General features: G+C 37.6%; 1 protein-coding gene across 1 annotated transcript; it reads right to left on the bottom strand.

Annotated features, from left to right (window-relative positions):
* Nucleotides 1–1,763: 1,763 nt before the first annotated feature.
* Nucleotides 1,764–21,688, bottom strand: GALNT8 (polypeptide N-acetylgalactosaminyltransferase 8). Its single transcript, XM_010225305.2, has 11 exons — nucleotides 21,322–21,688; nucleotides 16,853–17,141; nucleotides 15,534–15,700; nucleotides 14,434–14,617; nucleotides 13,053–13,250; nucleotides 11,068–11,182; nucleotides 7,548–7,733; nucleotides 5,689–5,826; nucleotides 5,085–5,180; nucleotides 4,378–4,545; nucleotides 1,764–2,063 (listed from the first exon to the last, which is right to left on the bottom strand). The coding sequence occupies exons 1-11, from the start codon at nucleotides 21,515–21,517 to the stop codon at nucleotides 1,884–1,886; spliced, it is 1,917 nt and encodes a 638-aa protein (XP_010223607.2). The 5' UTR covers nucleotides 21,518–21,688; the 3' UTR covers nucleotides 1,764–1,883.
* Nucleotides 21,689–23,307: the final 1,619 nt, after the last annotated feature.

Genomic DNA, 23,307 nt, shown 5'->3' with positions numbered 1-23,307 from the left:
TGAATGGAAAGTTAATAATAGGGAGAACAATGCATTATTATTGCAGCATAAAATCCATTAAGTTGCTATTTATGTCTCATCAAGCCTCACCAGCAAGCACTAGTCTAAAAATTGAGTTCCTTTCCTATGGCTACTATTTTTTTTTCATTAAAAAAATTAGCCAAAAAGTTTCTAGAAGGGCTTCAGGAAATTAAAACTGCTCGTACTTAGCATTTTGATATACACTAAGAATGCTGTATATGCCTGATATAACACTGGAGCATTTTGTTTCAGTGCTGACCCTTATGTTTAACTAAAGTCTGTACATTTGGAAAACGAAAATCCAAATGTTTTCATGTTTTCCAAGCTCTAATTTCAAAACGAAATTGTCTGAATGTCTGCAATATTTTGATTCTATTATTGCATTAAGATGGAAAAATAAATAAGTAAATAAATAATAAGAATGTATTCACCACCATCAGCAGCAGCAGGATAAATTATGATCTCAATAGTACCAGCAAAATCCCCACTGTGTTCATTGTGCTTGCCCCAGTGCAAAACCTTGTACTTTGGTAAGCCACTCTGTTAAAACAGAACAAATACCCTTGCTCTGTAATGTTAACTGCTTTAACCAAGGATATGGCAATATCCTTGCTTATGGCAACTTGATTTTTGCCATATCGAAGGATATGGCAAGTTGATTTTTGTAATTTAACTAACTGAAGTCTGATTATAATGTTATGTTTTAACAATAACTTTTCAGAACACAACAAACAAACAAACAAACATGACAGGTGAACAGGCCCTAAGAAACCTAAGATTGTTTTAAGAGTTTGTCTAGATAGTCCTGGATTTCAGAGCCAAATTATCCACATCAATTTTATAGAGAAATTAGGAGGCACACCAGTTCAAAAGATTACATTCGAACAAAACCTAAACACATTTTCTCTGCTGATAAAATATTTGGCACGGTTGATGGTGAAATTACTTCAGGCAAAACTCTAAATGGTTTCAGTGAAGTTTATTTTACAGGAGTTCCCTTCAACAAAGGAGTGGTTACTCTAAGGACCAGAACAGCCAATTCCACCCAACCTTGTTTCTAAAACAGAGAACAATAACGCACTGCATAACTATCTGGAAGGCCTCAGGTCAACACAAGTTACCTCCCTTCAGCAATTACTGGAATATTTCACTGAGTTTCTTGGATACATACATGGTTTGGCATTGGACTTGTGTTCATTTGCAGAAAGGATTGAATTGGATCCCATTGTTTGCAAAGGTTTGACTGAATTCTATCCAGGTTGTTAGATGGCTAGCACAAACCGGTTTTAAAACCACTTTAGTGTGGTACTTCCCAGTCTAATAAACTTAACTGAGAAAAAGATTCATGGCTAGTGGATTCATACGACAAGCAAAAGAATGATGCATTTCTTTTCCCCTTCTATTATAAACACACCCTGATAAGATTTTTTTGAATTGACTACACAACCAAGAAAAAGACAAATAATCAATTTTTTTAGTAAGCTCTGTGTGATAGGAAGTCTTAGACTCACATTCATTCCTTCTAAATTTTGATACGTATCTGAAATGCCTGATTTAGAAAGTTAGAGGGCTTATACCATCAATGAGCAGAGATAGTCACTTCCAAAGAACATAAAGAACTCATGAGGCTAAATTAGTCTAAAACACTTCTAGAAGCAAAGGCTATCCTACTCCTAACTGAGAAAACTCTGGCAGATACCGGCATTTTTGGTCTTTGGACTCATAGATTGTAATTGCCAGAAGTAGCTAATACATTGTAAATGAGCAGCTAGTATATTGTAAATTCCTACGTAAATAAAATCTTCAAATTGTTGCTTTGACTTTAATAAGCATAATAATTTTAATGGATCAAGATCCTCCACTCAATGCTTTGAATTCTCGGTCTTCTGATCCAGAACTTTTGTCTTTCCCCAATCCTTAAGAATATGTTGAATATTCCATCTTTGTCCTGAGCAGGTCTGCATCACAAGTGTGTATGAAGCCTGTTTGTCTTCTATGATTTCAAGGCACCTTCTAGTGTTTCTATTGATTACTGCTGATCCCTACAAAAAGAAGGAAAATATAAGAAAAGGTATGGGATTAAAAGTGTGCTGCTCAGTTCAGAATAGTTCTCTTGGCCTCTACAAATGAATATGACGAATTTATGCAAATCACAGATAGAAAAGAAAACTTTTGCACTTTCTCCATGCTAATGAAGCATGACAGCTTTTGGAAATCTCCAATGTTTATGAAAATACATTTACAAATTTACTCTGTTTCTGTTTTCTGATGATTTTTTAAATTCTGTTTTGTGGTGTTTTTTACAGTTAAAAAATCATTTTTGGAATTTTTATACTTTAACAAGTTCTTCAAGAAAAGAGCTAATAAAAGATCAAGAGAATATTCTCCTCTTATCTCTGTTAGTATTTCAATGTAAAATACTGTGAATAGGGTGGGTGTGACTAAGTCCACTCATCATATTGGAAATAATGATGTTTATAGTAGGCTGGGCTACAGAACAAACAAGATCTTAACAAGCTTCATTAGGCAACCAGTTCTTTTACTCTCATAATGTTTGACACACACAAATAACTGAAGATTTACTTTTAAGGTGGGTCTAAAACCTTTCAGAAATATATCTTCACCTATTTCTAAGTTCTGTGGTTATAGACCAGACAAGACAAGAAAAAATCTGTGCTATCAAAATTTCAAAATACAAGAAAAGCCATGAGCTTAAAAATGTGCTGCTCAGTTCAGAAGTAACTCTCTTGGCCTCTACAAATCATCTGACGAATCCATGCAAGTCACAGACAGGAAAGAAAGGTTTTGCACTTTCTCCACGCTAGTGAAGCATACAACTTTTGGAAATCTCCAATGTTTATTAAAATATATTTTAAAACTTTCTCTGTTTCTGTTTTCTGATGATTTTTTAAAATTCTGTTTTGTGTTTTTTTTTACAGTTCAAAAATCATTTTAGGAATTTTTATACTTTAACAGGTTCTGCAAGAAAAGGGCTAATAAAAGATGTAGGAGAATATTCTCCTCTTATCTCTGTTAGTATTTCAATGTAAAATACTGTGAATAGGGTGGGTGTGACTAAGTCCACTCATCATATTGAAAATAATGATGTTTATAATAGGCTGGGCTACAGAACCAACAATAGCTTAACAGGCTTCAGTTGTTTTACTCTAATGATGTTTGACACACACAAATAACTGAATATTTACTTTTAAGGGGTGTCTAAAATCTTTCAGAAAGATATACTCATATTTTTCCAAGTTCTGTGGTTACAGACCACACTAAGGACAAAAAACCCCTCTGCTATCAAAATTTCTGTTCCGGAGACTCTACAGAGCCATATTATTTGTTTGTTGTCTTTTACCAATTCAACCCTAGACTCAGTCACTCTCCCAAGATTTGTCTCCTGTGTAGTATTTTACTGAGAGCAGATTATAGTAAACAGGCACACAGTTTGTATGTAAGATTAATTACTTATTAAATGTACAAACTGATGAGATCTGAAGTGCCTGAGAAAGGAAAAGTTTCATGGCTACCCGTTTCACCTCTCCCCTCCATTGTTGCTGCCTATTTATCCTGCTGCAGCTGGATATTTATCTGCCAACTGACTGAGCGCAAGGAAGAGACAATGAAAGCAGAATATGAGGATATCATTTAGAATCTTAAGTCTGTCAGTGTCAGCTGCCACAAATAAGGCACAAATGAAGACAAATGAACTATGCACTCACTTGACAGCTCTATCATTAGCCTGAGCCCAAAAAGGGTGAGCCTAGCCCGACCTCTAACAAGGATTTCCATACTAAGATGTTGTTTCTACAGCACCAGAAAGTGCTCAGGACATGGAGACTAGCCTGCTGCTCTTTCCCCAGAACAAATCTGTCCCATGAGGAGGTTGGGAAGACAGATTGTGGACAGCAAAGGGAGTTCATAATCTATAATCTGGCCATCAAAAACAAGAGACACTTAAGTCTTGCACATTTCCTGACTGCTAAATGAGCAAGTGAGAATTTTTCACCTGCCCATGTAAAAAGGCTTTGGATTAAGCCACTTAATTCCACCAAGAAAGACAGGTGTACAAATTAGTTCTTGTAGCTCAGATAACATATGGGAACTGGTTAAATTCTGATAGGTCAGTCAGCTGTGTAAGTGTGACTGTCCCCCGGTCTTCAACTGGTCTGTTTAGAAGGTTCACACACCCTTGCAAATTCCTTGACTACATCTTAGCTCTTCCACTAACACATACAAGTCCTGAAATTAAAGCAACCCTATTCAGAAGTTAACTTTTTTGCAATGAAAATCTTTAGGATTCCTCATAATGAGAAATCTTACTGAAATGTGGGGATACAGAAATGTACCTACTTGCTTAAAATCCCAGTACATGTTCAGGCCTTTATTCAAAGCTGTGTCACATTGCTCTAAAACTGGCAGGTCTCCACTCCCAGGGTCAGTTAGACATCGATCAATCATATTCAGTCGGGCACGCAAACCTCCTATGTATATTTCTCCAGTGCTGTGATAAAAGATATGCTGAAAGAGAAGGTGACACCATTGTCAATGAATTAATATAGCAAGGAAATCTCAGATGGTTCTGCAACTCACAGTGAGTTTGGCTGTACAGAACCAGCATTCACCAGGATGAATTTATCTCCTACAAGGGACAGCATCTTTCTCCTTTGACTACAAAAAACGCAGTATTTGCAACTGAATGTTAAACCTCATCTTTCCTCCTCCTGAGAGAACAGGCCGCAAGGTGTGAGGAATGCTCAGTGTCTCTCCTATTCAGTCTACTGATCTTCTATTAATCAGAAACATCAGTCAGTATTAACATGAGGCCTTGCCTCTTTTGTAAGGATAAACCAAAAGCCTGCATTTATCGCACTTAGATCTCCATACAAAACTCCTCTGCTATCACTTGTTTTAGTGGAGGTGGGGACAGAATTGCAGAGTTTACTCAAGTAAAGGTTTATCTTCCCCTCTAGATAGCACAGAGGGTTTTGAAATGCTCATTTCATAGCGCCATGGGAAGTTAAATTTTGGTAATGGCTCACATCTGACGTTTGCATTACCTGTGGTGAATATGCATGACAAACATACATAATTGGTGTATTTCCAGGAATAGGACCTTGATCAATACAGATATCTTCTTTCAATGTGTTTTTCATCTACAAGATGAAATAGGAAAGTTACTGTAAGGAATAGCTATCCTGTTTCCAACACTCCACCAGGAATTCTGTAACTCTCCTGTAAGCAAAGCTTTTTTATTCAGAGCTCTGAATCAAATCCTGAAGTGGAAAGTACAGTATGAAGTCAGAAAAGAACCTCTGACCATCTTGCAGAAATGATTATCATAGCACAAATAAGAAGCAAATCAAAGACTCAGCATTACTAGATGATACTGATCCATTCTTGTTCTTCACTTAGTGAGCCTTACATGCAATAAAACAATCTATATTATGTACTTTCCCAAACAACTTCTATGCTCCCATCAGTACATACAAAATAACAAATTTAGAGATTCTAGAGTGGCTCTAGAGTACTCATAAAAAATATGAGCAAGAAAGCCTTTCTAAAAAATTATATCACAGACTCTAGAATTGTTGACAACAGCTCTTTATAACACTGGATTTAATTAGTTGTTCCATATTTGAAATAAGTAGACTCAATACTTACTGTTCCATAGGCAACAATGTTGGGCAGAACTACTAAATTAGGGTAAACATTTTTAATGTACCAGTCAAAGCTTTTACAGTTCAGTTTCTTCCTTAGTTCCCTTCTGGAAGAAATATCTCCAAAGTCTATTCCAGGATTCTGGAAGAACACCACATTTAATTTCAGCACATTAATGCAATCTGAGAAAATACAGACTTAAAAGTTAATTTGAACATATATTTTTTAAACTTAAGAAATTCAGAACATGTTTTGTCTGAAGTTCCAATAAACTACTGAAGAACTAACATGTTATGACTTGATAGATGTAAAAAATATCAGAATTAGACATGGGTAGGAAGCAGACGTTCTCCTGTTTTATAGTTACATAAAAAGTAGATCAAGGTGAAAAAATAGGAGAGAGAGCTCATTAACAACACTAACTTGAGCAAAGAAATGTGACTGATTAAAATAAACAAAATTCTCTCAAGGGCAGAAATTAATCCACTGTGAAAAAGATTGTACTTTTCTTGCTATTAATAGCTTCATTTTTGATGACTAATATTTTTGATGAAAAGAAATGGTTCTTAAGAAGAATTCCAAATGGTTTCAGTATAATTCAATTAGTGGAAAGGGGAAGTGGATTGTTTTAATGTATTAATTTAGGCTATATATTTTAGCATATATTAGAATTTTTACAATTACAGTAGATACTTTACAATTATCTATTCAAGAAAACAGAAGGCAGTAGGAGAGTATACTCCTTTAACCAAGATATATAAATACTTTGAAGTAAAACTTCATGAGCTGTGTCTTCTTCATGGAAGATATTAATACTCAAAAAATTGTGCTGACATTTCTAGTATTATTAGCAGTTTGTCAGGTGGGAAGTTAAAACCATATTCAGAATTACTGAGATAATTAAAACAACAACAAAGAGTATTTTGAAAGGACAGATTATCTCTAAAGGAAAAACAGAAATGTAATTTTTCACAAATAGGCATAAAAACATGAAATCTGAACACAGTATGAAGAAAATGGAAAATTCTAACAAAGAATCAATCAGAAAGCTACTTTCATAAGGTTTACTTTGCAGTTCTCAGTGAAGGTTAAGAATATCAGGCCAAATGAGAATTCAGTATTCTGAGATTATTAAAAAAAAAAAAAAAAAGAGCATTAAAAATCACTTTATATGTGTGGTGCCTGTCTTAATACAATCTATTGAATTGTGAATTAAGAACAGCATGACATTAAAAAAGGAAAAGGAAAGATGGGAAAGGAAGGATGCGAAAGGAAATTTTCCAACTATATGAACTGAATTCTGAGAATTCAGAATTCTTATTTTCCTGATATTAGCCTTTTTGCACACTTTCTATGATGCTATAAGACTGATTCCTTTGTCTTCCAAGAAAACAAGAGCAGAGTTTTGAAATGCAGAGAGAAGAACTCACTTAAATAGAAGTTGCTTGATATTTGATGAAAAGCAATTGATGGTTCTATTCAAGGTTCCCTTTTTGCCTATTCAGGGACATCTGGATCATTAGAGAAATTTTCTTTTTTAAAAATTGTAAAGATTCCAGGTAAACTAATTCCTTCATTTAAAAAGATAAAATATGTTAATAGGTTTGATTATAAGTTCTTCTAAACAAGCTATCAGCTCTTGGTCTGTGAATATATAGCACAGCATAAAAGGGAATGGTTAAAGATGATGGATGACATCTTTATCAATATTTAACATAACAATATATATTTTTAATTTTTTTAATTTTTTTATAGTGTATTTCATAACCACTCAAGCTTGCCTTCTGTCATACAATCACTTGCTCTACTTGACCACTTTTAGACTATGGATCCCAATTTGAAACACATGGAAACACCACAACCTCCACTGGAAGATTCCACGCTAAGTAGACCATGTACTTGTAGTCATCCATCCACACTTCTGCCACCCTCAAGGCATTCCGTCTCACAGAGATACTCAAGTCTGGCAAATAAGGCTTGTGAGCTCTTTCCAAATGAGCGATTCTTGAGCAGGGTAATACTTCTATTTTCCCTCCACACTGCCAGGCCTGGATTGAGAAGAGAGAATTTCAGGTAAATTTGCCTGATTACCCAAGGTCTTTTCACATATTGTTAGAATGATCCTATTTCTGCTCCCCCTGCTCCTTCACCAGATGCATGTGCTCTCAACATTCAAAGCCCTATTTCTTGACTTGAGTGAATACAGAGAATGTTTCAGTACCTTTCACTCCATTATGCGTAGCCTTATTTCAGATCCTAGTTTTGTTTTTTTTCTTTGCCATCATCAGCAGTAAAACCAATTACTAGTTTTTAGTTTAAGGCACTCAGAGCCATTGGCCCAGATGTGCTAAGGTAAACCAGGGCATAGATGATCTCACTGGGAGCCTGCCTGCTAAAGACCATTGTGGATCTGGACCTGAATTTTTCAGAAATAATGATATTGCCCAGGAGATGACAAGGACAAAACTGGTCCTACAGAATCTTAAAAACTAGAGAGAATTCAAGGAGTATCCACAGAGATAGTTAAGCAGACCACAACCTATGCTTCAAAACCAAGAGTCTAGCACAAATCCAACCAACCTGTGCAAGTTCAGTCACTGCAAGAGTGGAAGCTCTTCAAGAAATGATAAGCTTTGTACAGCACTGGATCTGTGCTGATCTAAGCTCAAGCTGGGAAGTTCACATGGCAATAGCTTAGACCACACAGTGCTAGCATAGCAGAGCAAATATATTTTCAGGCAAGACAACTGACATATTAACTCAATATTAATTGACCACTTGCCTTACCTGATGTGAGGTAATGACATGCCAAATTTCTATTTTACAGACAGAAATTGAAACATGAAGTCTTTGGACATCACCATTATGTGTAATGGAGAAATGTGTCAAAATAGAGCATTCATCCAAGTTAATAAATTCATATAACTCAATCTGCTGTCTGACACAGGATGTCAATTTACAGAGGAATTCCATCTGTCCTAGCATTTAACAAATTTTGAAGACAGTTACTCTATGTTCTCTCCATTATTTTTTCCACAAACTAAACAATTTCATTTCCTCCAGTCTCTGCTCTGATGTCATATGTTGCTAGACCTCTATTCATTCTCTGCTTTCCTTCAGACTCTTTAGTTATTCTCTGTCTTTCATGATATATGGCCCCAGAACTCCAAACACTGCTCCAGTTGAGGCCAGCAGTAGAGAAGGATCAATGTCTTCATTTCCCATCCATCTGCATGACTGTTGACTCTTGCACAGTCTGCTTTTCACAGTTCTTTTCTAGCTAGATGTTCCTCAACCTACATCACTGTAGCTGGTTAGTTTTCCTATTTCCACTCGTTACTGCTGCTTTTTGCCTATGCAAATGTCATGCTACCTATCACAGAAAAAAAATAGGCTTGCTCAATATAATTTTTTTAGACAAATGTATGTTGTTGTATTGGGGATGGAAATTTTTATGATCTGTAGAGTCATAAATAACTATTGTGTGAAACAAAATTTGGACGTTGGAGGAAAAATACTGAACTTTGATAGTGCTCAGCAGAGGCTACCAACAAAGGAAGATTTTAACACCCAGATCTCTGAAGAAGAATGGAAAGCATGTAGTGGTTACATGCTATCTAAACGAACAAAGAAATTTGTTAGCTTAGGAGAAACAAGAACTGCTGTTCAGGCTGGTTTGCTGCCAGCCTAACTACAAAATGCTGTCTAAGGAAGTTTGAAGGCCAAAGCCACTGTGAGAACAAGAAGGATAAGGAAAGCGGGACCACCAAATTGAGGAACGAGACCCCCTTCAGGAATCTGCGCAGGCACAGTCCTAAAAGGGTTGTGTAACAGTAAGGCATAGATTTACTCTCCCCTGGGCGGCCTCCTGGCACATACTGGCCCTATGTGACCGCATGCCCTGGGGAAAAAATACAACGGGTGGATTTGAGGGTTGGAGACTCCCAACATCGAGACCAATGTTGTCTCCCTGGGGACACCCGCTATGATTGAGAGCCTGCCAGCCCCTCCAGTTTGCTATCTTGGAGAGATGTGTGGTCTCGTAATCCTACTGGCAAGCATTATTCAGTAAGTAACTTATTTGTATTCACTTGTATTCACTAACCAACTCGTATTCATTTGTACTTGTATCTATGTTGTTTTAATTAAAGGCATCAGTGTCAGTAAGTCCATCTCGTCAAATGCGTCTTTTTATTGCCCAATCTCGAGCTCATCTGGCACAGTTGTCTATGTTGTCTTAAATGTATTTACAAAGGTAGCAGAAAATAAAGAAAAGGCTCCAAGATCATAACAGAATGGCCATACTAGATGACAGACTTGTCTAGCCTAGTATTCTGCATCCAGCAGGGACCACAAACCTGCCTGGAAAAGAGGAAGAACAAGCCAAGTGTGGATGATGCTTCCCACAGAATCTAATTTCCCACGGTTCAGATATGTACCATAACACTTAGAAGGTTTCCTTTGAAAAACCTGTTCATTCTGCCCATGTATCTCTGCATGTTTTTAAGATCCACAATATTCTTTAGCAAGGAGTTCCATAGGCCTGTTATTTGAAGAGTAAAGAACCACCTCTTTATATTTTGAACTTTGTAATTAAGGTGTTTCAAAGCTCCCTAGCTTGCACTTTGGCAGAGAGCATTTTTTTTCCCCAGGAATTGAAATCTTGCTCAAAATTATAAACAAGTTTATAAACAAGTTTATATTGAGATTTGGTAGTTTTATATTATAAACAAGTTTATATTATGAGTGAATATAATATAAATCAACCAAATCTCAATATAAACTTGTTTATAATTCTCATGCTCTTCCATCCATCTCTTTTTTCTACATGTAAGTGCCTTTTTCATTTTTTCCTCTTAATCCTTCCATAATACCTCTCACTACTTTTCAAAAGGACTTGTGAATGCACTAAAACAGAAAAAACCTGCTGGTGAAACTCTTCCAGCAAAAAGAAGCATCTATTCTTGAGCCGAAGACATACAAAAATGACAAGCACATTACTTTCTACGACAGATATGGCTTTTTCTCTTAAAAATGTTTCTTAAGTTTATCTATCTTTTCTTAACTTAATTTCATCTTTTTCTACTGCTCAGCCAAAAGAAAAACTTCTATAGAGAATCACATCTCATGATTCACTATTTTCCATTGAGCCAAGTTTTCGTGTCAGGAGCCAAACTCTGTAAGCAGTATCCACAAAATTGTCCTGCTGAGCCTTAAAAACTTATGGAAATCTATCCATTTCTCTTTGTATCCAAAATACACTAAGTCATTCTTAAAAATTTGCCTATGCTTTGGGCAATAACCAGTGACATGAGTACTTTCAAAAATCATGTGCCGTGCTTTAGTGCTTCTTTTAGAAAAATAATGGAAAAATAAGTTTACCCTCAAGCCAAGTTCCACATTTTCTCCTCCGTATATGTGCATTCCACCATCCAGAACACCAATCTCACCCAAAAATTCTCTATGTGCAACAAGAATCCCCATTATAGATGGGCTCCTGGAGAACACAAAAGCAACATTAGAAAGAAGCAACCACGCTGAAAACAAAGTAAAATCAACCACTGCTTGGGATTCCAGATGAATTTCAGAGAGCAGTAGGTAAACAGGATAACAGATAACAGGAAAGAGTCCAGACATCAACAAAAACATAACCAGGGGAGACATAAAAAAAGTATTCAGATATATAAAACAAGAAGAAAGAATCAGATAAAACTGCAGCAAGTTAGGATTGCATTAGACATTAGGAGATTTTATCTAATATAAAAGAAGCTAAGATAGTAAAACTGGTTGCCAAAGGGGACTCTGGAATCGCTATAAACTGAGGTTTTGAAAGAAAACAGCAGGAACAATTATTCTGTTGTTGAATTCAGCCTGGAGCATGGGCGAAAGGAGGCTGAAAGTGGACATGTTACTATCTTTGGGGGGATCTTACAAATCTGTATCAACATCTGAAAAGAGGATGTAAAGAAGACGGGGCCAGACTCATCTCAGTAGTGCTCAGCAATGGAATGGGATGCAATGTGTACAAACAAACACAGGAAGCTCTGTCTGAGCATAAGGAAATTTACTTATTGAGCATGGGAACAAGTTGCCTAGATAGGCTGTGGAGTCTCTCCTTGGAGAGATATTCAAAAGCTGTTTAGACAGGGTCCTGGGCAACACCTGCTTGAACAGGGGTGCTGGACTAGATGATCTCTAGAGGCTCCTTCCAACCTCAACAGGTTCCATGATTCTTTAATTCTTTTAATATTCCCATAATCTATGACAAAACCTAGTTCTGTTTGCATTTGCCCCCAAAAATGTGACCTTCTCATTAACAATTCTTTAAGCTACATTTAGCTTTCTTTCCTTTCATTACCCTGCCCGAGCCATTAATATTTACTATGTAACACTTTTAATGCACACAGGCTCCAATTTCACCTACAGCTTTTATCTAGGCATCTAGGCAGCCTTATCTCCAGTGTTTGACTACCAACAGTAACAGTACGTAAGTAAAGCATTCTTCCATCTCCTCTGATGAACATATGATTTTGTAATGCTTTCACAGTGTCTTTGCTGTGGCTTTCAAGATTTACACAGAACATTTTAAAAATATTTTATGTAACTAAAATAGAACTAGAAAAATCTGGTGATTATGTCTTATCTTTTGGTGGCTGTTTAATATTTCTTTATAGACTGCTATTAAGGGATTGCAAATAACATTTGTCATCTGTATAAAACAAGGAGACCAATTCTTTCACTCAGCAAAAGATGTTTATTGATATCACAGTACCTGCAATCATTTTATGTTGAACAGACATACACAAATCTGAGGGAGTTGTGGGAAGCACAAGGAAAAAGGTTGAATCATAAGCCTAGCACTAAAAGGCTGCTTTAGGTAAAACAGCCATATGCATTGTGTAATGATTGAAAAATGCTGCCCAAGGTAATCTCAGTCACACATCTCTAAATAAAGAACTTCATGACTTGAATCCATGTGAATCTTCATAGCTGGGACATGCAACTGTCTAGCAAAGCTGTGAGATCCAACCCAGAATCCTGAGCAAGCACAGAGAGGTGACAGTTTATCTTGATCAGCTAATGAATATTACTACCACCTTTCTGAGTAAGGAACATAAGACAGAAAAATTAAAGTAACTTGACCAGGGTAGCCTGAAAATTTGACAGCCTGATTAGCACAGAGAAGATTTTGGAATTCAGGCGATGCACTGAGATTTTTCTGACTGCCTAAGCATCCATGCACCCATTTCAACTATCTAGACATAAAGTGCTACATAGGTATCTATCCTACCACCTAGGAAATCTCTTTTCCCTTCTTCCAGTCCTAAACTGGATATTACGTCCCTCTCAAAGCTGTTCATACTCACCGAACTGGAGCTGTTTCATCTTTGAGAGCATACCATTCAGCTGGTAAAGGTTCATAAAGGCACCAGAGAGCCCAGTCAAATCCATCCGCAGCCACTGCATACTGGAGAAGTTCAAAGTCATCAAAGCGAATATTGTCAAATACTGGTGATATAATAACAGTGCGATCTTCTTTTATTCGAGACAGGATAGGTTCAGCCCTATGAAAATTAACCAAAAATCTAGTCACCTTGAAGAAGTAGAAGTCTTACAAATTGAACTAAATTGCATAACCATTTTCTAAAACTGTGCTAGTTTGTTTATTTATTCATAAATTTTCGGCTCTACAAAAAGAGTTCGGCCGTTCTTGGAGCACTAGTAATACTATTTGCTAACACCATGGCTCAATTCTCCCTTCCATTAGACAACTCTGTATTTTGACTGTCACTTATTATACTAACCCTACCCTCCACTCTTAACTTACTGGGCTGTATTGCAACCTGGGTCTGCTTCCTACAGACTCCAAAAATTTCTTCTCTATCTGTGCAAAGAGGTAAGAGAAGAGAGGAAAGGGAGATAGGTGAGAGGTGCCTATAAGTCCCGAGGGAGATCGGCTCCCCCTGTCTTTCTTGTGCCTTGATGGCGTGGCTGCAGTCTGCAGGAGGAAGAGACTAGTATGGGGGAAGGGGACAACTCCTACTGTTGTTAGGCTTCTAGGCACAGACCTTTCATCTCCCTATGTACTCTTTTCATTTTGGTGCTAAAAGCCATGACTGAAGGCATATGGTATTACCTTTAAGACTGTAACAACTAGGAAGTGTCAGCAAGTGTGTTATCCAAAGAGAAGAGAGAGATCTTGATAGAACTGCCTTTTGGTCTGAAGAGAGATGAAAGAACTTTGTTCCCAGGAAGAAAGACAACATGCACAATAGTCAGCCACTGAATTCAGTAGTCCAGAGGAGAGGAAACTTTACAAACAGTAATTAAACATTGTATAAAGGCAAAATTGTAATAGGAATCAAGTCAATTTATAGTCATGTCAGTATAAGAGCTGCCTGCTATAAAGGGCTAAATTTTTTCAGTACTGGAATCAGCATTCTCAACCATCACTCTCATTTCACTACGCAATCTTTTTTCCTAGAAACGCAATAAATATGCAGTGACAATAGGCATTGCTCTCTTGTTCTTCACAAAATAGCTTATTCTCTTATCTGGCTGTTTTGCTATTTATTTCAAACAATTTTACCCCTATATAATGACCCAGTGACTGTCAATTAACTCATGGTTTGCCAGAAAGGAGAAACATGTACAGATGCTTGTCCCAATTACACAATCAAACTCTTTTCTTGCTTCTTCTGCTCCCTCCAAAAGTAAATAATGTTTAAAAAATCCTTTTGGTTTTACCACGCTACATTAACTTCGACATGAGCATCCAAAATTGCAACAACATCTGCAGTTGATGCCTTCCAGCCAGAAATCCGAGCTTGTGTCAGGCCTTCTCTTTTCTGATGTCTTATGATTTTAAGCAGTCCAAGATGCTTTGCATTGTAACTTTTGATATGTGCTTCCAAAGGTCCTTTCAGATCATCTAAAAAAGTTCCACACATTTTAATGATTTTAAAAAATTAACAGAAGTCATCAATATTAAGAACTAGAAAAGATAATTAGACAACTGCTTTCTAGCTTCTCCCCGTTCCAGACTGAAAATGTCTGAAAGGTTCTTTAAAATAGAATTGCTAGAAGAATCAATTACATCTCATCAGACAAGACGGCAAGATAAAACCAGATTTGCCTGCAGCATCCAAGGGAGGGTGCTATCAAAACTGGACAAGACAGAACTTCCACTGTGAAAAGACAGAGCTGAGGTCCTAATAATGCAATGGTGGTGCTGCTTACCATCCATAACAACCTCTTTAGTTGCAACAATGTTAAAAGAACATACTAACTCAGAGTTTGATATGAAAGAACTTGTGACAAATTTAAGATCTTACAATATGAGACATTACACCTAGGGTGATTTCAAAAGGTATATATTATCCATTAGAGCACCCTTGAGAACAGGGGTATGACTATTTCTTATAAACAATTTTACAGTCTTTTCCTTAGTCCAATTCTAGAAGCAACAGGGTTCCCATTACTTCCCTCAGGAGAGTTTTCCATAACCCTATACGGCACTCTTCAAGGAATTTAGATGCTTCCAAAATATGTTTTTTTTTTTTGGGGGGGGGGGGGGGGGGGGAGAGGGAGGGATTTTTTTTTTTTTTTTTTTTTACCTTACCTGACAAGCACATAATGGTGATCTCCAAGTTCAGTCTTTACATTTTCTAATAGTTGCAGACCATTATCATATTCATTATTAATCACCATTTTTCAAGCTAATAAGGTGTATTTTTTTCTAATTTATTCTAAATTTTGAGATCTACACTGTGTGCCTCGAAAAGGCCAGGCACATTCTTTTAGTACAACTACAGCATAAATTAGAAAGATTTCCCCAGATCACTTACCATTTGAACTGTAATCATCTACCAGGATGATTTCTTTCAATAAATGAGAAGGTGTTCGATTAATTATGCTAGTAATTGCACGTAAGATGATTGACAGTGCCTCATTCATAAATATAAGGACAACACTGAGTGTTGGGAGAGCTTGAGGATATGTTTTCCTTTGACAGCTGTAATAGAAGGAGAACAAATTAGCACAGTTTCCAAAGAAAATCAGTGAACAAGGCAGCTGCAAGAAGACAGAACTGGTATATTAGGCTGAAAACACATAATGAGGGTTTAGTAAAAGAGAGGAGAGGAATCCTCCAAAGCCTAGTTTCACCATTCATTTAAACAATGTTAGGTTGAGAATGTAAACTGTTGGGATAAAGTTAATTTCTGTAAAGATAAAAACAACAATTACTGTTTATCAGTACTAAAGGGTCTTACAACATTGAATTATTAGTAAGAATTAAAGAATACAAGTAACCTGCCAGAGGTAATTAGCTTTCAAAAAGTAGCACATTTCACTCAATTTGGTTTCTGGCTTCTGTAGAAGATTACAGTGATCAAACTTCACAGTAAACAGAAGCAGACCATATTCCTGAGCATCCCAAGGCATGATGCACAAAACCTCCCCAGAATTCACTTCAGAAGTGAGAACATAACTCCCATTCCACTTCAGACACTTTGAACTGAGAAGCACACACGAACAGACCTTAGTGATGGAGTTAGTGCTTGGTCCGGCCCATAGGACACCCACAGTTGAGGGCAATGTAACATTGTCCACCTCAGAAGCAACATGGAAGTCTGCTTCTTCAGCGGCTATATTGAAGGGGGGGAAAAGGGTAGGGAAGAAAGGTCCCAAGCAAGAAAAAGTTTAAAATATGGATATTATCTGTGTTACCTGGACATTATATAAGTCTCTGGATATTGCAGCATATAGGAGACTTAAAAACAAATATAAGCAACTAGAGCAAAACATATTTCAGATGTCTTGCCGTTGGGGCAATAAACAGACCAGGTTTCATTTCTTCTGTTTTTTTTTTAAATTATTTTTTACTTTTTTTCTAGCTTTAGAAGAACTATTTCAACTATAATGATAACATTATGCTCTTTTCCGCGCCTTCCCCCCCGCCCAAGTAACTTCCCTGCTCTGTGACTTCTTTTCACACTTTGGAGTATTACCTAAAAGTTGGCCAATACTTGGAAGAAAATTATAGAAAATATTCTAAAGAGATACAGCATAAATTTAAATCTATTTGTAGATTATTGTAACTTAGTCAACCCCTTCCCTTTAATTTTATGCTGCCTTGTGAACATCAAGAGGGCTTGTACTGTACCTAGGAGATCTGGTGTCCTTAATAAGTCGGTCCAGAGGTAGGCGATCACTGAGATAAACATTGTACCCATATTTTAAGAACAGATTCTGTGCAACAGTTTGCTCCTCTTCTCTTAAATCTGTACCCCAGCGTTTGAACAGGAATGAGTCTGGGTACAGCAAGCGATGTACACTCTTCTTTTCTTCCTTTGCATTTCCAGCCTGATGTACTTCAGTCCCGGAATTCTCTTGCAGTTTCTGATCATATTTTATTTGTTTTATATTTTCATGAAACTGTTCCATTGATTTTGCTAATTGAAAAGGAAATCACATCAATTAAATTGAGAATATTATCCATCATCAATGAGCCAAATTGTCCTCAAAATGATGCATGTGAAGAGGTGTGTGAAATTACAGCTAACCTGACATTAGCATGACAGTAGCACCAGACTCTCCCCTTTAAATGTCGCTGTCCACAACATCATTGACCATTGTTTATGGTCTCAATTACACTGGCATAGAGGAAGGGACACTGCAATGGTATTAGTGGAGAAATCTGTGAGTAGAGGCAACACACAAATTAAATCTGACCCAAACCATATCTATGATGTTTAGCTGACATTAATCTATCAAGGATCCACATTTGGGTTCCTGTCTACGTCAGGATGTTTATATCATATTGGTCTTGAAGGTAAATACCATAACATGCCAAATGTATCATACAAGCACTTCTGTATAGCAATTAATGAGACACGCACATAAGTTTAAAGTCATATTAAATTAGAGTTGCCTGACAGCTGTCCTTAATTATGGTCTAGAGACTGTTAGAAGAAAAGACTTGCTATCTTCTCCTCTAGTATTTCTTCTTTTTGGGAAGCAAAACATAAAAACATAATTATTTGAGAGAATAAGCACAGGACTCTTTACCCTTCTGGATTCTTAGTATATAGAGAAATTTCATTCCTAACATCCTACAAAATTAAGATAGGACATGAATTTAAAGGGAAAGGGTATTTATACTCCTATGCTCCCTGTGCAGCCATTACTTTGTGCAGCCATGTCCATATAGCACAATTCAGTGCCACACAGTCTGTGTGGATTTAAGCAAACTTTATTGGGTACTTGAAGCAATTTAGGTGTTTTATCTTGATGATCTCCCTAAAGTGGTCTTTCACTGCTCTGTCCTGTAAAAGCCTAGCATATTAAGAAAGCACCCACAGGGCACAGCTACACAAAGTTACTGGCCTGGTACACCAAAGTCCTAACTAAAAACATGTGTCCTCAAGACAAATCCACTAAAAGACTTCAATACTTACAGGGCAAATCCTGCAGAACTTCACTTCCAGCATCCCATGCTCCACATGGAATGCATGCAGTCTGGTTATGTACCCAGACTCATGGGACAGAGACAATTCACCAAATGCATATACTATCTAGCCCTGTGAGAGGTGACCAACTGGAACTGCTGTATCTATTCTGAAATCTTCCTCTCTTGGTTTTGGAGCTTCACATTCAGAGAAGACAAATGAAAGTGTCTGTTATCCAGCACCCAAAATACAGGACTTCTTCCACAAAGACAAATGCCTGTAACCTTCTCTACAGTATCATCCAATGGATGTAAATAAGGGAGTAACTGTAGACCCATAATATAGAGAAAGCCCTCATGTCCTTTTTAGGAAATCATCACACCAGGATGCCTCTTTGAAGTGCCTGCACGTTAATGCATGCAGCATGGGAAGCAAACAGGAGGAATTAGAAGGCTGTGTGTCCTTACAGGGCTACAGTATCATTCAGATCACAGAGAAATAGTGGAATTGCTTACATAACGGAATAGCTGCAATGGATGGAGGCAGGGTTTTCAGGAAGGACAGGCTAGGAAGGTGAGCAGTAGTTTCCGTTTTTGTGAGAGATCAGCTGCAATGCAGTGGGGGTAGAGGGAGGATCAGCTGAAGACTCATAGGTCAGGATTAGCCAGCTGACCATCACAGTTGGCACTGTAGTGGTTGTCTGCTGTGAAACACCTGAAGAGAAAGAATAGTGGATGGAACCTTTTCAGAGAACTGGAAGAAGATTCATGTTTACAAGCCTGGTCCTCATGAGGGAATTGAGACACCTTGATATCAGTTGGAGGGGAACACAGGGGGCTCAAGCAATCCAAGAGGTTTCTGGAAAGCAACTTCTAGCAGTGGCAATTGAAGACCTAGTGAGAAGTGGCTTTGCTGGATCTCGTTCTTAAAACCAAGGAAGAAGTGGTCAGAGGGAAGCAAGTCAAGGGCAGCCTTGGTTGCAGCAACAATAAGAATTCTGTGAGGAAGCAAGCAGGGCAAATAGTGACAGTTGCCACACAGGCAAGCATGGGACTCCAGATGGTGCAGCCCATAGAGGAGGTGTTTGCTCTGGGGTGCTCTCCAAAAGCTAACAAACTCCAAGTGCACCATGGCCACAGCCATCACGACTTGCAGCTGTGGTTGCCTAGACACCCTCTAACAGCCTCATGTTTGACAAGTTCAAACAATGGAGTGGTGGCACTGCAGATCCACACTATAAACATCTGGGTGCTGTGGAACCATTCCCCACCAAACACTCTGTTAATGTTAATAGACATATTGTTACTAATGAGAAGTGCTGTGGGCTTAGAAGTACGTTACCTGTTGATAGACACGCTGGTATTGACTGGAATCATACAGCTTTGGTATAACTGAGGGCTGGCATTGTTTTTGCTGACTATAGAGTAAGCCACATATGTTTGTGGTGGACTAGGACCCACAGTCAGCTGATCTGCGGACCCAACCACGCCGCCATCAGCAGGGACACTCTGCAGGGACACTCCTTGTGTCAACAGCCTGGTGAATATTATACCAGAATATTATACTGGAAGGGTGGCGCATAAAGAATGAGAGTGATTGCTAGACCGTGCACCTGTTGCAGAAAAATTCAGGGAAAGCTATACTGGAGTGTGTCCCTCAAGGAAAGGTTGACAGTAGTCATTGTATCGTGCACCTCATGATTTGACTGGTCTGACATGAGTATATATTTTCAGTTCTGTTATATGTCTAGCTTTAGATTTTAGCTACTTTTTAGCTACTTTTAGCTTTGTTATAATCTCTCATCTCTGATAAATTTTTATACTTGACGAATGATGATTTCTTGAGTTCAGTGCAACTAACCCCCTAAATCCAAAAGAATCATAGATATCCTTCTATTGGCACATCACAAAGAGCAGAATCACAACGTAGACTTAGGAAGAGCAAGCTCTTCAGGGAGCTAATAGGAAGAATCTAACGGGATATGGCCTAGGAAGGAAGAGGGATCTAAGAAAATTATTTGGTATTCAAGGATCACTTCCTGCAATTCAAGAACTGTCCATCCTAACGAGCACAACTCAAGCAAGGGGATAGAAGACCTGCATGGAGGAAAAAGAAACTCCTGGCAAAACTAGCAGGAAGTATACAGAAGGCATAAGCAGAGACAAGACCCAGGAGGAATATAGACACATTATCCAAGCAAGCAGGGTAGGGGCTGAGAGACTTAAATCTGAAGCCTACCTACAGTCATGAAAAATGCCACCTACCTTGCCGATACTGGCAAAGGATGTTAAGGACAACAAGAAAGGCTTCTACAAGTGCATAAGCAGCAAAGAGAAGGCTAGGAAAGAAAATGTGTGCCCACTGCTAAATTGCTTAGTGGCCCTGGTGGCAAAGGACACAAAAAAGGCAAAAGTACTCAATGTTTTCTTTGCCTCAGTCTATAAGGGTAAGTCCAGTTCTCAAGAAACCCAGGCCTCCAAAATCAGAGAGAAGTCTGGAGCAATGAAGACTTACCCGTGATTGAGGAAGTTCAGGTTAAAGAAAACTTAAACAAACCTGACATGCAACAGTCTGTACAGTTACCAACAGTCAAAGCTACAAAAAATAGCTGAAGCAAGATTCTTCAAAATTTGTAAACAGCACTTTGAGAAAGCAAAGGCTAAATTTATTTCCCTTCCTTCTTTCCTTCCTTCCTAAATTAATAATTCGTATACACAAGCTCATCTGCTTGGATGTTAGGTTTGCACCACTGGTATATCTCAACAAATGCTACTTTAGAACATGGTCCAGTTAAGTAGGTGACTACTTACCCAAAAAGCAGAGGGTGAGGAAATGGGGTAAGAGGATTCCCAGGGATTCCCTCCATTTCAAGGACTATTAGCAATTTAAGATTAGTTTGCTGATAAAATAAGATGATCTTAAAGCCCGTAGAAAAGTTCAGGGATAGGAGCTCTCTAATATGCAAAAAGTACGGATAAGCCACAGTCATGGCTAAGACTTCAGTATGTTATATTCAAACAAAACATTCATTTATGACATCAAGATGTTTTCAAGCTTGCAAGAAAAAGTAAAGAATGCCCAGGGAAATCCAAATAAATATTAGCTCTACTGTCTATCATTCTATCCTTCAGGAAAACTAGATATCTAATTCTCACAAAGTTAAGCAGCACTGTATTTTACTTACAGAGATTGTAAATGTGCCAGTCCAAATGGTCCAGTCTCTCGAAGATGCTATTTTCTTGATTATGAGACTGAGGATTAACTACTGAGGAGTCACTTCTTCCCTTTCTCAGATCTTGTAGTGAGTGCATAATATAAAACACAAAACCTACATTCATTATTAGCAGTATGACTTTATCCACTCTCCTCCAGGGTGCCATTCTAAGTGCAACCCAAGACTTCTGCTGGTTGGAGTTTGTATTAGTTTCAGGTTTCCACTCTGATTTCTCTTTCCGAATTCGTTCTTTCAAACAGCTCAGAGTCAAGCAGATGCAAAGAATTCTCAGATGAAGTAATTAACTGAGTTTAGCAGGTCATATAGTCGACAAAACTAAGGTGCAATGTAGACATATTTTCTCTATCATTTATATATATATATATGAATATATATATACACACATATGTATACACGTAAAAGTTACGCATTGACAGAGAAAGCAGGCAGTTCTCACAGCTTGCAATGAGTCAAATGACTGGAGTACTTATCTGGGGTTATTCTGTAGGAGGTACAAGACCATTGGGTAAGCCAATATCAGAAAGCCTCTGACGCAGCAAAGCACGCCTACACACAAAGAAGATTGGAATAAAATGTACGCCACTTATGTTTTGTGATCACTATTGGCTGGGAAGGGTAATATTTGATTTTAAAAACCTGCAAGTTTACCACATGTGCCTCTGGGTGGGGTCTAAATTCTCCAGTTGAAATTTTTGACATGTTGGGAATATGCCAGAAAATAAATGAAATTATCATAGAACAATGCATAATTATGTGCATTAGCTCTGACTTGCTCTGTTCTTCTCACAAAAGAAAATAATTCTCTGAACTCATCTTTTGAAAATGCGAATAACTGCTTTTATATCCATCTCCTGATCAATGAAATTGTATTGAGCTTCATATTCATACTGCATAATGCTAAGATTTATCATGGTGAATTATGTCTAACTGAATATTAAGATATATGTTAATATATCCTATTGGTTGAGTTATTTCATTGTCCTTGTCTGAATGAAGCAAGGGAAACAATTTATATCTGTACTCCTATTGAACTAGGTTTTACATGTTTATCAAATGAGTTGCAGGATGGATTGGTATAGGTAAATAGCATGCTATTGAGCGATCTGCACAACATTATTTGTGCCTCATCATCTATATTTTTCAATTCTTCAAAGACCATATTTTCACCCTGTCCATTCCAAAAAGATCTACATAGGCTAAGTTCCCAGGGGCCTTTGGTCCTTTATCACTTAGGCAATTTTGGAAATAGCATGCTTGTGTTAAAAGGAACTGCTTATAGGCAACTGCTTACAAACAATTATTAAAGTACTCAGGACATATATAACATCACTTTAATAATGGAACATGAAATTGGAGAAGAAAAGGCAGAGCATTCATTGTTTTGCTTCTGTGCCACCTTCTAAACTGTTAAATTTTAACTACTAGTTTCTGAAATGTAGTCACCTTTGATTTTTTTATGGCCACAGGGAAGAAATAAGTGTGGGATGCAAGGCCAACTATTCAGAAAGGTTTCAAAGTTTGCTTCTTTATTTTCATTTCTGACTATAAATCTAGTGTTACTATAAAAATCACTGCTTATAGCTTATTATCATTGTCCATCAAATGGACTTCTGTTATCATATATGTGAGAAACGGGCACAAGTTGTGTTTAAAATTAGCTAGTGACATCTAAAGGATGAAAAGATGTAAAATATACAATGCAGCTACATGCACCACCCGCTGCATTTGCTGCTAGATCTTATGCTACAGTAAGGTTAACAAGCCAGGAGTAACATTATTTATTCTCCCGCCCTATATCAACGAGTGCTTTAGAGCTGAATACTGAGGTCTGTATTCTTCAATATCTTCATCAGTGACCTCAACAATACCACAGAGTGCACTCTCAGCAATCTACAGATGTCATGAAATGAGGAAGAGTGGTTGAATCCAGAGGAA

The sequence above is a fragment of the Tinamus guttatus genome, unplaced genomic scaffold (assembly GCF_059628265.1).
Source record: "Tinamus guttatus ecotype Peru unplaced genomic scaffold, ASM5962826v1 Tinamus_guttatus_pri_ptg000182l, whole genome shotgun sequence".
NCBI classification, from domain to species: Eukaryota; Metazoa; Chordata; class Aves; order Tinamiformes; family Tinamidae; genus Tinamus; species Tinamus guttatus.
This window is presented reverse-complemented; position numbering and strand designations above follow the sequence as displayed.